The sequence below is a fragment of the Camelus bactrianus genome, chromosome 4 (genome assembly GCF_048773025.1).
Source record: "Camelus bactrianus isolate YW-2024 breed Bactrian camel chromosome 4, ASM4877302v1, whole genome shotgun sequence".
NCBI lineage: Eukaryota > Metazoa > Chordata > Mammalia > Artiodactyla > Camelidae > Camelus > Camelus bactrianus.
Genome location: NC_133542.1, coordinates 72,234,227 through 72,247,713, shown reverse-complemented (window position 1 = coordinate 72,247,713; position 13,487 = coordinate 72,234,227). Strand labels below are relative to the sequence as shown.

The 13,487-nt window shown below is 50.0% G+C and overlaps 1 protein-coding gene across 6 annotated transcripts in view; it reads right to left on the bottom strand.

The window, feature by feature from the left end:
• The window catches only part of USP20 (ubiquitin specific peptidase 20), a 43,070-nt gene that overhangs the window by 15,844 nt on the left and 13,739 nt on the right, over positions 1 to 13,487 (bottom strand). For all 6 annotated transcript variants that reach the window (XR_012506573.1, XM_074362381.1, XM_074362383.1 and 3 more), the window contains 8 exons: positions 11,582 to 11,678; positions 7,298 to 7,351; positions 5,646 to 5,708; positions 5,157 to 5,288; positions 4,013 to 4,109; positions 3,607 to 3,676; positions 2,460 to 2,573; positions 1,460 to 1,538 (listed from right to left, as the gene is read on the bottom strand). Coding sequence is in view for 5 of the 6 variants with exons in the window: in XM_074362381.1 (XP_074218482.1) it covers positions 1,460 to 1,538; positions 2,460 to 2,573; positions 3,607 to 3,676; positions 4,013 to 4,109; positions 5,157 to 5,288; positions 5,646 to 5,708; positions 7,298 to 7,351; positions 11,582 to 11,662 (690 nt within the window). In the remaining variant the exon portion in view is untranslated. The remainder of the gene's footprint in view (positions 1 to 1,459; positions 1,539 to 2,459; positions 2,574 to 3,606; positions 3,677 to 4,012; positions 4,110 to 5,156; positions 5,289 to 5,645; positions 5,709 to 7,297; positions 7,352 to 11,581; positions 11,679 to 13,487) is intronic.

Here is a 13,487-nt window from a genome sequence, read left to right as displayed (position 1 = left end):
TAGCAGAGGGAGGGCAGGGCTCTGGGTGGATTTCCTTAGGCAAAATGTCAAATACAAAGATCAGAGAAATTGACCACCAGCTCATCTAGCATTAGGGAGTCGGGGAGGAGACATGTGTCCTGTTTCATGGGCACTGAAAGGCTCTTTTAAGAAACAGGCCCTCAGTACATCATCTACTTTTCTTTCCAGTTCTTCCTTTTAACAAAAGTACCCTGTATTCATTGCTAAAATCTCAAGCCATGTGGAAGCAAGACAGCATCTTCTGGCCATTAAGAGATGCTTGTAGGTTCCAGACTCAGAAATGTCCTTTATGTCCAAGAACCAGAGAAAGGGATGCTTCTGGAGTCTGGGTGGATGTCAGGCCACAGCCGAGTGGCCCTGCTCCATGGTGTCCTCTCTGAGACCTGAGGGCCAGCAGGGTGCCTTGTACAGTGAGGGCCGCACTGTGGCGAGGCCTGAATCCCATCCCTGCTGCCATACCCTGTGTGGCCTGAGCGGGCTGTAGAACCTCTCTGAGCCTCAGCCCCTCACCTATAACATGGGGGTGCTGACAGGGCCCACTTCCTGAGAGCTCTGTGAGGATAAACAGGGCTGTACTTATGTGGCAGGAGGTGATCACTTAATAAACGGTGCCCCAGGGATTCTGGTCACTGTGGATCTTACCACTCCCCCAAAAGGGCGGTGCTCAGGCCACGCTGGGTCTCTCAGGCAAGAGCCTGGTGTTCATCCAACTGAGGGTGTGAGCAGAGAATCGCCCAGCAGCTCTCATCCTGGGGAGGATGAGGGCAAGGTGGTGGGGGCTGAAGGGGGAGCCGAAGGCATTCAGGCAGCAGCACTGGCCATGCAAACAGGTGCGGCCCCAGCCGAAGCCCAGCAGTGACACCCCAGGCCACAGGGCAGGCTGGGGCAGGGACCTGGGCCCCTCAGACAGCCAGCTTGGGCCGGGGGAGGTGTGTGGCTGCATTCTGCTTCATCTTGGTCCCGTGATTTTATGCCATAGAAAGACATCACCGGCTTCAAAGGGGTTTCTAGAGTTACAAAAACTTGCCATCAAAACGTTTAATTTAATAAATGTGAAATTCTGCCTGGGGTTTGAGCAATGAGAAATCATGGGCTGTTCTGAGTGAGTGCTGAGGCACGCAGACCTGGAGTCAAGACTCCTAAGGTCAGATTTTCCCTCTGCTGTGTACCAGCTGTGTAACTGGTCCATGGTAACTGGGCAAGGATTTGGCTGCTGAGCCTCAGTCTCCCCATCTGCCGACTGGGGAGAGCACCAGCGGGTTGCTGGGAGGCTCCGATGGCCTCACACACAGAAAGGGCTCAGGCAGCAAGTCTGGTCCAGGAGCCCCACCCTGCAACGCTGAGCTGCTGCTGCCGTTTTCCACACTGGTCTTGGCCTCAAAGCCAGGCCTGGCAGGTTCCAGCCCTGGGTGTCCCCTGGGCAGCATGGATGGCCTACCTGCTGAGCATAGCCTCGAAACATCGGGTTGACCAACTTGATCCCGTGGGACAGGCTGGTGGGAACCACGTAGCTTGGGCTGTAGGAAGACCAGACGTGTTAGTATAGGTGGCCTGCTCTGAGTGACTCAAGCCCACGAGGGCTGGCAGGCAGCCACCCCACCAGTCTGGCCAGCCCAGAGCTCCTGATTGGAATGGTGTCAGTCCCACCAGCCCACGACAAGCCTACTTTCAAACTATTTTCATTCTAAAAAAGTTTACTGTGGTTTTCTAATTTCAAAGGTAATACGTGTTCATTATTGAAAACCAGAAAACTTCAGAAAAACAAGAGAAAGATCACCACTAACAGTACCACCCAGAGATAACTGCCATTAAGGTTTCCAGATTTTTCTATGAAAAGACAGACGCATACACAAAATTATAGGCAGATAAACACTTCAACTTTGGCTTCTTAAAATTGGGATTATATTGCATCATACTGTTTAATAATCTGCTTTTATATTTAGTATATGTCCATGTACTCATTTTAAATTATTCCCAATTTTAACTTTTCCTGGAGAAATAGCTCTAACCCAAGCTTCTGGTTTAACCCTTTTACACTGAGCTGGAGCCCCTGACCAGTCAGGGCCCAGCCACCACTTCCGAAGTCCTCCTCTACGTGCACAGCTGTGGCTGAGGCCTAGAAGTGGTCACCGTGTGTCTCGGGCCTCGGCACACACACTGCGAAGTGGCTGCCAGCTCCAATCAACACCAGGTTCAAGTTCTAGCTCCACCTTCACAAGACGTGTTATCTTGAGCAAGACACTTAAATCTCCCCGAACGTCAGTTCCCCGATTTGTGAAACGGGGTTAGCTGGGACCCACACCTCCACGAGCTGTCGTAAGCATCACACAGGGTAAAGGGCTGTGAGAGACTGAAGGCATAGGAAGGTCTCTTATCAAGGCATGGAAAGAAAACTCGTCCCCACACCGCTGCCCGGGGTCAGGGACTCGGTCACTCACCGCTTCCTGTGCCAGACCTCAGACACCAGCTTCTGGTAACTTTTGCACAGGGCAGGCTTCTTGTCTGTGCGCACCAGGCCTCCACACTCCAAGAAGAACTGGGTCAGTGGAGGGCTGGGGGCGGGGCAGGCAGCCAGGTCAGAAGAGCAAAGGAGGGGAATACGGCATCATTTAGAAAGAGCCAGGTAGGGAAGCAAAAGCTTCTTGTATGGGACTGACCGTGGCAGACTGGAGCCAGAAATGCCCACGGATGACCTGAAGGACCCCACCTGTTAAGGGCTGAACTGTATCCTTCAAAATTCATACGTTGAAGTCCTAACCCTCACACCTCTGAATGAGACGGTGTTGGGAAACAGGGTATAAATGAGAGAGGAACCGTCGCCTGCTCCTCCCGTCTGTGGAAACCCTCCCCAACCTGAAGGCATCTCCTCTACTCCCCTTTTCTTTGTTATTGTTATCCGGTTACATAAGAAATATACATTCATTGTAAAAAAAAATTAGAAAATACAGATAATTATTGACCTCAATCCCACCACGTGAGGATAGCCACTCAGAAGATTTGGAGGCACATCCTCCTAGACTTTCCCCCCATCCTTCCCTCCTTCACACACACACACACACACACACACACACACACACACACACACACACACACAACCCCAACCAGGTAGTAGACTGAATGCCATGGCCCAGCCCCAGGGAGCTAATAGCCCACCCTAGATGGAAATTAATATTTCCCCCTAAAGTAGGATTGCACCACATGGAGCTTTACCATCTCCTTTTTCCTACTTATCATATTCTGAATCCCTTCCCATTTCAATAAATACTGTCCTGCACCGTTTTTTTCTTGTACTCACTGTAAGGCTGGCCTACAATAAATTTGTGTTTTTTATGGACCTTTAGGTTGTTTCTGATAAACAACAGAGTGATGGACATCCCTGCACAGAGAGCTTTCTCAACATCTCGGGTCCCCCCTTAGGATAAATCCCCATAGGAGGGGTTGCTGGATTGAAGGGCATGTGTGCTTTCAGCAGTCTTGATGAGTATCCACATATCCCAGGGGCCACGTCCGCTGTTTCCAGGGCTCCCAGGGACGGCTCCCGGGGATGGCTCCCGGCCCCTGCCCCCCAGATGGGGGGACACCTACCAGTTGGACAGGGCCTGCAGGGCCGCGTTCATGTAGCATGAGTTGCCCAGGTTCTTCATGCCCGTGAGGCCTGGGAAACCAGACGGAGGAGGGGAAGGTGAGCGTCCCGTCCCGGCGAGAAACTCACAGCTCACAACTCGCTCTACCCCAGAAACCTGCCGACTCAGCTAACTTGGTTCTGGCTCAAAGCAGCTCCACTCACCTCAGGGAAACCAACCAATAGGCCCCTTTGCCTGCCGCCCGGCCCAGCCCACTGTCCGCGTGCAGTGGGACGGCCGTCCAGGGGCACACCGCTGAGATGGGGACGAGGACTGCCAGGCCTCAGCCAGGTGGCTGGCACTCCAGGGAAGCCCTCAGGCCATTGGGACCCTTCCTGCCCGCGCAGAACAGTGTGTAGCGCTGTTACCTCGAGGTTTGAGGTCATCGTCCTCTGACTCAGACTCTCCTTCATCAGCCACAGCGATAGGGACGGCTTTCAGAGGGTGGGAGGGCGGTGGAGAGTCCTGTGCTCAAGAACCAGAGTGAGGAAACCAGGGCGGTGAGGAGGGAGAGGGGTGGGGGTCGAGGCTCATGTGCCCCCGGGTTGGGGGGGCCCCCGAGCCTGCACTGAGTCATCCCATCCGAGCAGAGGACACCGTGAAAAGAGATGGCGTTGGCGGCCATGCCCTGGGAACTCTAACTTGTATTTTACTTACAATAATGAACAATAATAAATTAATTTATTTATAACAAATCTGGGAAAAAACAGAAACAAAGAAAAAACAGCTGGCAATCCAAATTCCCCCAGCCAATCACTTTGATAGTCTATCTTATCTATGTAGCTTTTTTCCCCTCGCTTTTTCTTAAATTTTAATTTTTTATGCAGTTTTGAAAGGCTACTTTTCATTTACAGTTATGACAAATTATTGGCTGTATTCCTCGTGTTGGACAATCTATGCAGCTTTTTAACTGTTACTACACACCCACCTGCAAAACAGGATATTGTATATATTATTTTGTAGTTTTTGTACAAAATCATAAACCTCTGTCATGTCTGCACACATATTCCATAAACACTTATTGAGTGCCCACCATGTGAAGGTCACTGTCAACGTGGAGGAGAGACAGCACCGCACACACACAGACAAGCCCGGCCTCCCTGGAGCTCTGATGGCTGATTCACTGACCGCTCCCTGAGGCCAGGCGCTTCGTGTGGGGCTCACTGGCCTGCCTCCTCTACGGGCGGCATGTTGCCCTGGTGGGTTTCCAGGTGTTTACCATGGAAAGGGCTGCAGTGATGGTCACCAGCGGCTCTCCATAGGCCGGGAAGGATGTGCACCTGCCCTGTGGCCTCGGGCTCACTCAAGGCCTGCGAGCTCCCTGAGGGCGGCTCCGCTCCCAGTCACCTCCGCGTCCGCAGCCCCTCACAGGGGTCCTGGTGCAGGGCTGGGGCTCAGCAAGCATCAGCTGACACGAGCTCCTCAAAGTCACCTGAAGAATGCTGAGCAGGAACTGACTGCCCTGGTCCTCGACACATGTCACCACCAACTGACCCTGCTGCACCCCCTTACCTGCTCCGAGAACTTAGGTGGGGGGCCAGGGGGATGGGCCGCCAGCCGTTGCTCCAGGAACACCTCCTTCTCACAGGCGTAACACCACACCCGGAACGTGGTCAGGTTCACTGTCAGGTTGTGCTTTTTCACCTAGAGGGCAAGATCCTAAATAAGAAGGATCCACTGGCCTAACAGGTGCCCAGGCCTGCATCAGGGCTGCCCTGACTCTCAGGCCTCAGTAAAAGGCCCCATCAGGATAGAGGCCTGGAAGCGCACAATCTGCTCGCCTTGAGCCGGGAGTGCCCAGGGCTGCCATTTATCAAACACAGACATGCGCCACGTGCTCGCAGCCGCATCATCTTACTTCTCTGCTATGATTATTCCCATTTTACATGCATAGACACTGAGGTCCAGAGCAGGTGGATGGAGCTAGGGGGTGGCTAGCCTTGGGGTTTGAACTCTGGGCTGTCTGTCCACAGAGCCCACGCTCCTGGCCAGCAGGCTCACCTGCGCGTGAATGGTGCTGTGGTCAGCGTAGGATTCTCCGCAGCCAACGTAGGGGCAGGCGACCTGGGGGGAGGGAAGGAGAGTGGACTGGGGCTGGCCAAGAGGACAGTGCCAGCATGGTAAGTCAGTGTGCCCATCTTCCGGCAACAGGACCCACAGGGATTGAGGTCTTGCCACCCTGCAGGAACACAGACTCACACTCAAGGATTGCAATGGGCAGGGATGGCCACCAGGAATCTGCCCCTGCCTCTGAGCGAGACAGACACTGCGTCCTGGGCTGCTGCTCTCCTGCAAGAAGCCCAGGCAGGGTCGCAGCCAGATCTGGGCAAAGCTGAGTCCTGGTTGCTTGGTGCCAGATCCTCTCCCTCACCACCCATCCCTTTTTCACCAAAACCCCACTTCCTAATGGGATGCACACTTTTCCTTAGGGAGCTCGGATCTCATAGACATTTTCTAATGGGGATACCGAATGGGCAAAGGTGGCTGCGGCCCGGTGCTGACCCCCATGCCTCACGGTGTTCCTGGGGACCTGCCTTTGGCCTTGCACTCTCCTATCCCAGATCTACCACTCTCCAAGGCCCAGCTCAAGTGCCTCTCCACTGCAGGCCTCCGCCTTGCGGTGCTTTGGTGTCATTTCCACCCGCGGTCAGCACTGCACAGGATGGTGAGGGCCTTTCAAGGAAATGACCTTTGGGCTGAGTCACAAAGGATGTATCTGTCTCTCCAGAAGCTCTGTGGGATCCCAGGAGGGAAGACCACATCTCACACTTCTGCTGTCCCCTGAGGCCCAGACAGTGTCTTACAAGGTATTTTATACTGAGTGACAGGCCTAAAAGGATATGGCCAAAGTCCCGTGGGGGTTCCTATGTCTTCTGCAAAGACAGGCTTGAACTGTGATGTTTTTGCCACCTTGGGCTGTCTTTTTTGTTTCTACTTGTATTTGTTTTAAAAGAAACTTTAAACAGCCATTTTTAGTATGATTACAAAATGCAATACATAGTTGCAGAAGAGTTGGAAAATGCTACCAAGTTAGAGATAAAAGAATTACCCGTAATTCTACCATCCAGAGAAAACTGGCAGACTTTGCTACAACTACTGCTACTTTTTTCAGTAAGCAATAATAATCAAAACACAACCATATTTAACTGGACACTGCCTGCAGCCCCCACACCCGGTTAAGCCCAGTGCAGGCATCATCTTGTCAATTACTATCCTAAGGTGAGGTACCCACAAGGCGGGGACAATCATCAGTGTCATGGCTTCTACTTTAAAGACGGGGAAACAAAGGCCCAGGCTGGCCCAGGGACAGACTGCTACTAAGAAGTGCCAGGGCTTGGAGCCAAGACACCTATGTCAAATCGCACACACACGTGTGAGGATAGAACTTTGCCTTTAATGTCTATGGGATGGTTCAGTTCAGAGTCCTGTCCAACCTACTTTTCCCTCTTGTCATTTTTAATGGCTGCCAGGGCAGCCGGCCCAGGGACTGGCGGACTCTGGAGCCCTCTTGGCTTAGGTTTGGGAAACACACCCAAGACATTCATGTCCTGTGTCCCCGCCCAAGGTTTCCGGCAGTGCCCAGGGGGACGGATGTTCCCAGCCCAGAGTCTAGATGGGGCCTCACGCCCCCAACAGCTGCAAGGATACTTTACCTGGAGGCAGGCCCACAGGTTCGGTCCAGCAACGCCACATGATTGACAGGTGCCCTGTGTGAGGCGAGGCGAGAAGGAAAGAGGGAAGAGTGAGCAGCCACGGGGTGCATGCTGCAGACGCACCCTGAGGGTCTCAGCTGAGACACTTTGCCTCAGAAGGCCCTGGCCAGCCCATACGGGCACTTAAACTTTATTGTTTGAATTTTGTTTTATTATGTACCTGTAAAAACATTTTCAATATAATCATTGAAAGCTTAAATAAACAGCCCCCTTAATATGATCTCTCATCACACCTCTTTCTCTTTCTTCGTTGCACTTATTTATTTATGCCTTTCTCCCCACCTAGACTATGGGCTTCCTGGAATAGAGATGGTTTGTGTCTACCCCTGTGATTCACAGACTCTGGTACAAATTAGGAGACGAATATATTTGTTGACCACAGGAAACAGCCAGGTTTCTGGCGGTCTGGATAACAGAACCTGCTTCTTATTTACCAGTATCTTTCCTCCTTCCTTTAGCAAAAGAATACATGAATTTTGGCTGAGCAGCCAGCTGCAGGCTATGTTTCCCAGCCCCCAATGGGATCATGGGGCTCAGTTCTAGTTAATAGGGTGACAGCAAAAAGTGACATGTGCCACTTCTGAGTTTTGCACTACCCTTGCTCTTTCTACTCTTTCCATTGCCTGGAATGCAGAGGTGATGGCAGGAGCTGAAGCAATCACTTTGGTCTGAAGACAAAAGCCGTGTGTTGAGAATGGCAGAGCTACCCTATCAGTGCTACCTACATCTAGACTGCTCAATGAGAGAAAAGTAAACTTTGATCTCATTTAAGCCACTGTATTTCAGGATTTTTGTTATATTTAAATTGTGTCCTAAGTAATTTTGTCTGTGCATGCCTAGAACAGCAATTCCCAGCTGAGATTCTACAATGTGCCTCTGCCAGTTGTGAGATGAATTCTCAGTGCTGGTCTCTGTAGCAGTTACAGAGTGTTTAATCAGGGTGAAAGCTGACCCCTGATGAGGGATCACAAGGGGCCAAGGACCCAGCTAAGTTCTTTACCTGGTTCATGTAATCCCACCCACAGTCTGTGCAGCAGGTCCCATCAAAATCCCCTTTTTACAGAAGAGAAACTGAGGCTCAGAGAGGTCATGCCCTGCTACAGAGCAGGGTCAGAAGGGGAAGCTGAGGAGCCTGAGTCATCAAACTTCCCACCAGCAAAGCCCAGTTTCCTCCCAAGGGTGGCCACGTCGACCCCCAGGTCTCCACAGGAAAGCCTCCTTCCTACTAAGCCCAGATTCTGGATGAATCTGTAAAGAGCCTGAACCTGGAACTCTTGGCAGGACTGAGGTGAAGCAGCTCATCCCGTACAATGGGGCTGAGACTTGCAATCTACGATTCAGGGTTTCTTGCTGAGGATGCTAAGGGTGGCAGGAGGTCAGTCTGCTTACTGGACCCAAAGCAGCAGCTCCTGACCGTTCTGAATTTGTAAACTCTTTTGTGATTTTCTGATCTCACAGTTCACTCCCACCTTCCCAAGTTTGTTTTTCTTTTTTCATTTCAGTCATTTGAATGATAAAAGTTTTGTATGTCGGTTTTAACAATTTAAATGATACACATATGCCATATATAATGTGTAGTATATTATAGATAATACATAGATACTGTAATAATTCAAAGTATATCTCTTTACACTTTCCTCTTATATAAACATATATGCATAGATGGGGGTGTGTAATTTCTAGTAAAAATAAAATCATACTGTACGTATTTCTCTGTAACAGGCTTTTGTCACTATTTAAGGTCATCTTTCTAAGTCTGTACACAGAGACTGCATCTCATTCTTTGCAATAAGTGCACAGTGTCCCATGCTATGGGGACGCAATTTATTCACTCACTCCCTTCTTGATAAATATTCAGACTGCCACCAGTATTTTCCTTTTATCAACAATGCTCAATAAATATTGCTGTATTTGTATCTTTATAACTGGTACTTACATTTCTACCAGATAAACCCCCAGAGATGGAATTGCACCCCTAAAATTACAGTAAGGCCTAACCCCACTGCAATGTGTGGTCCACTTCCTGCCCTCAGTCCGCCCTGAATAAGAGCAGCCTGTGTTCCGCCATCTGAAAGTGGAATCACCACCTTGCTTAGGTAATGTCCTTGACCACCAGTGAAGTTAAGCACATTTTCTCAAGAGTTTCTCCTCCACTGTGAGCTACCTGTTCAACCCATGCCCCTTGTGGGTATTTTAAAACAAGCTTGGTTTCATTTTATAGATTTCCAGTGCTAAAGACAAGCTCTCTGACATGCAGGCCTGAGACATCACCAGATGCTCTTGGTCCTTCTGCTCCAGAAGCACAAACACTTCCAAAACGCTGCCACGTCCCAGCCCAATCTTCCCCATTCTGCATCCCTCTTCCCCACCTCCTTGATCTCCTTCCTGCCTGCTCTCAGATCCCCTGAGACGCCCTCTCCGTTTGTCTCACTTGTTCCTTTGCGCAGACTCGGAGAGACACCCAGCATTAGACAGTGCAAATGCACCAGAGCCTCGCTCCTCCCGACCACACTGAAACCATGCCCCACGGGGTTACTAGAAATTGGTGACTAACAGAAATTCCTGAGCTTGTCTTACAGAACATTAGCTAGGGGAGCAGCTTGTTATAAACCCCGTCTGCTTGAAGCCTGGCTTCCCTGAGCAAGCTGGCCTTAATTATTGTCTTTTCCAAATTGCATACCCTCCGAGCTTCATGCAGCCTATATAATACATCCCAAGATTCCTTAACAACCCCTACAGGTAACCCCTCTGACATATGGTTACTATAGTAACAGGGGCTCAAGCTGTCTTTCAGATACTTGGAGTCAGCTCTTGTCCAATTCAGGCTGGCTAAGACTGGTTGGGACCACCAACCCTAAAACTTGGCCCATGCAAGTGTCCGATGGATGACCTTTTGACGTCAGAAGGTCAAAAACTCCACTCCCAGATCATGCTAGGCGCCTCCATTTTTGAACACGCATTCCACAAAGCAGCATGTACCTCCCGATACACCTGCACAGAACAGTGATGACCTCACCTTTCTCCATGCCAAAGACCACCCTGCTTCCTCACCTCATAAACATCTCAAGCCCCTTGCCTTCAGGGAGGTGGATCTGAGACTTGTTCTCCTGTCTCCTCGCTTGGCTGCCTTGGGAACAAACCCTTTCTTTGCTGCAAACCTTGGCGTCTCAGCGTTTGGCTTGCTGTGTGTTGGGCAAATGAACCTGGTTTGGTAACATGCGAAACTGCTTCAAAAGAAGCCACGGGTACTTTGAAGAACCACACCCTCACGCAGGCCCAGACAAAACCAGCTCAGGCCCAAAGGCCCCCAGAACCTGCTGGCGCAGGGAGGCTGACCGACCAGCATCAGATGTCTGGAAAGGAGAGCTGGAAATGTGCTTAGGAATCTAATTCAAACCCCACTTTTGGGAATGGCCCCTACACGTGGTTCTGCCCCCGAACACAATGACACTGTATTGGCAGAAGGTCACAAAGAGCCCACAGAGGATCAGTTACAGAGTCCACACAACGAAAGCGATGCAACTTCAAGACTAACGATGAGAGCTGTGTGTCGATGCCAAAGAGCTCCGAGATACCCTGCCATGTGAATAAGGCCCACAGTACAAAAGTGGCTATAGTGTGCTACCTTTTACATAATAAAGGGGAAAATGAAAAATAAGTACCCCCATAAAGAAACTCTGAAAAGATAGAAAAGAAACTCATCTAATGACCCTGGTTATCTGAGGGTGGGATGGAAAGGCTGCACAGGGTCAGAGGGGAACTTGACATTTCCCTTCTTACACTGTTTCATTCTTAAGCCATGTGAAACTGTTACCTATCTTTAAAATTTTAATTTAACAGAGACGACAACACACCCTCCCTATTCCAAGAGGTCCCCCTTCTCTCTCTGAGCCTCCCTGAGCCCTTCTCAGATCACATGTGCAAAATTCCCCTGGACTTTCAGAGCATGACTCATTCCCTGCCTCGGAGAGGCTCTGGGCACCCGCTCCAACCGCTAATGGACAGGGCATTAGTGCTCCCAGATGGATGGGTCTAAATGGTAATTAATGGCTGCTAGGACACAGCCCCCAGAAGGCCTCCCAAACAGACGCCAGCTTCTCCATTTACACAAAAGGCTAAGCAGACACTCGGAGCCAGTTCTTCTGCTGCTTCAGAAATGTTTGCACCCCAGGAATGTGGTGGCCCTGGTTGTGGGCCTCAGCCCCGCCAGGTCTGATCCTTTACCTTGGATTTGAGCAGCAAGTCCTCTTTGGTCACCTCCCCTATTGAGTCAAGATGAGGGCAAATTTCCCTGGAGTCCCCCATGCTGGCCTGGGCTCACCTACAAGAAAACACAAGGAATCCTAAGTTAATGGCAAGGGAGGCTAGGGGTTCAGTGGTCTCGGGCCCCAGCTCTGTCACATACCAGCTGGTAACCCAGGGGAGCCACTTAACTTCTCTGAGCTTTCCCCTCCTTGCCTGAGACTTGGGGATGGAGATAACACGTACCAGGATGGGCTGCTCAGAGGACTCACGGAGATAATACGTGTCAAATGCCTGGCACGGGGCCGACTCAGGGAGAGCATGTGCTGGGCGATGATTAGAACTGTCCGTAGGGAAGACGCAAGGGTCCTGCCTACTTTCAGGAGAATCTAAAACTGTGGTGCTTTCATTGAAAGAGGCCAGACCCATGACCGGGAGACCTCCCTACCAAAAGGGGCAGCAGAGGGGGCAGGGTGGAGAGGCTGGGTCCCAAGACCAAGCAGAAAGGCAAGAAGCAGATGCTGGTCTTGGTCTTCCCTGAGCAACCAAGAGCCTCGGAGAGGCCAAGTGCCCCTAAGGCCACTAATGTCACTTCCTACGGGAAGGCCCCCCTACAGAAGAGCCCTTAAACACCGCCGCGCCAGAGGGGGCTGTCGGAGCAGCAGTCCCTCCAGAAAATGTCTTCTGAGGGGGAGAAAGTCAGAGAGGAGAAAAGGCGAACCAGCCTAGAAAGAGGTCTGAAAGATGTTCGCTGGAGCATCAGCAGTGGTGTATCTGGGTGATAGATTTCAAAATAGCTTTGTTGGTTTTTTTTTTTTTTAATGATTCATGCTCATTATAAAAACAAAATTCAGAAAACAAAATATGGTCACCAAAGGGGAAAGGGCAGGGGAGGGATAAATTAGGAGTTTGGGATTAATAGATACACACTACTATATACAAAATAGATAAACAACAAGGACCTGCTGTATGGCACAGGGAACTATATTCAATTTCTTGTAATAACATAATGGAAAAGAATCTGAAAAAAATACATATATGTACTTATACACACAACTGAATTGCTTTGCTGTACACCTGAAACTAACATCGTAAATCAACAATGCTTCAATTAAGAAAACTAAAAAAAAAAAAAAAAAACAAAAAAACAACCAAAAACCAAAAAAACTCAGATTTTAAAACGTACAAAATGTAAAGTAAAATAAGTTGCTGATGACGTTGTGGCAAACATCCTTCCTGACACCCTTCTGCGTAAAATTTCTCTTTTTTTAAAATCAGAAGGGAAAAAAAGCTGTTTCTGTTTTGAAAAACAAATGGCTTCCCTTGAGGGAACTCCTTGGTGGTGATGGGCAGCTCTGTATTTTGAGTATGGTGTTGGTTACGTGGCTCTATACGTGTGTTAAGACTGCCCAGAACTGAATACACACACATACATACTTCACACACAGAAACGGGTGCCTGTAAAACTGGTGAAATCTGAACAAGCTCTGTAGGTTGTACCAGTCACTTGACTGATTGTGATGCTATAGTCCAGATACACCAGGGATGGGTGACCGTGATGGGGGGAGCGGGGGAGACGCTGGGTGAAGGCTATATGGGACCTCCCAGCACATTTTTGGCAACTTACTGTGAATCCATAATTATTTCAAAAAAAAAAAGTTTAAAAACAAATAACTAAATAAATGCTTCGGCCACCCAATATTGTAGCAGAACTCATAACCAGGAACCTGGCTGCTGATTCCAGCTCCACCCTGGTATCAAGAAAGGTCCCAGCCAATCAAAGATGTAGGTGGAGCCACCAATGCTTTCATCAGAGGCAGAGGCTGTGCATCCACTGGGAGGAGGGGGACCCTCAGGCCCCTCCTGTAAGCCCCCTCCCCGCCCCAAA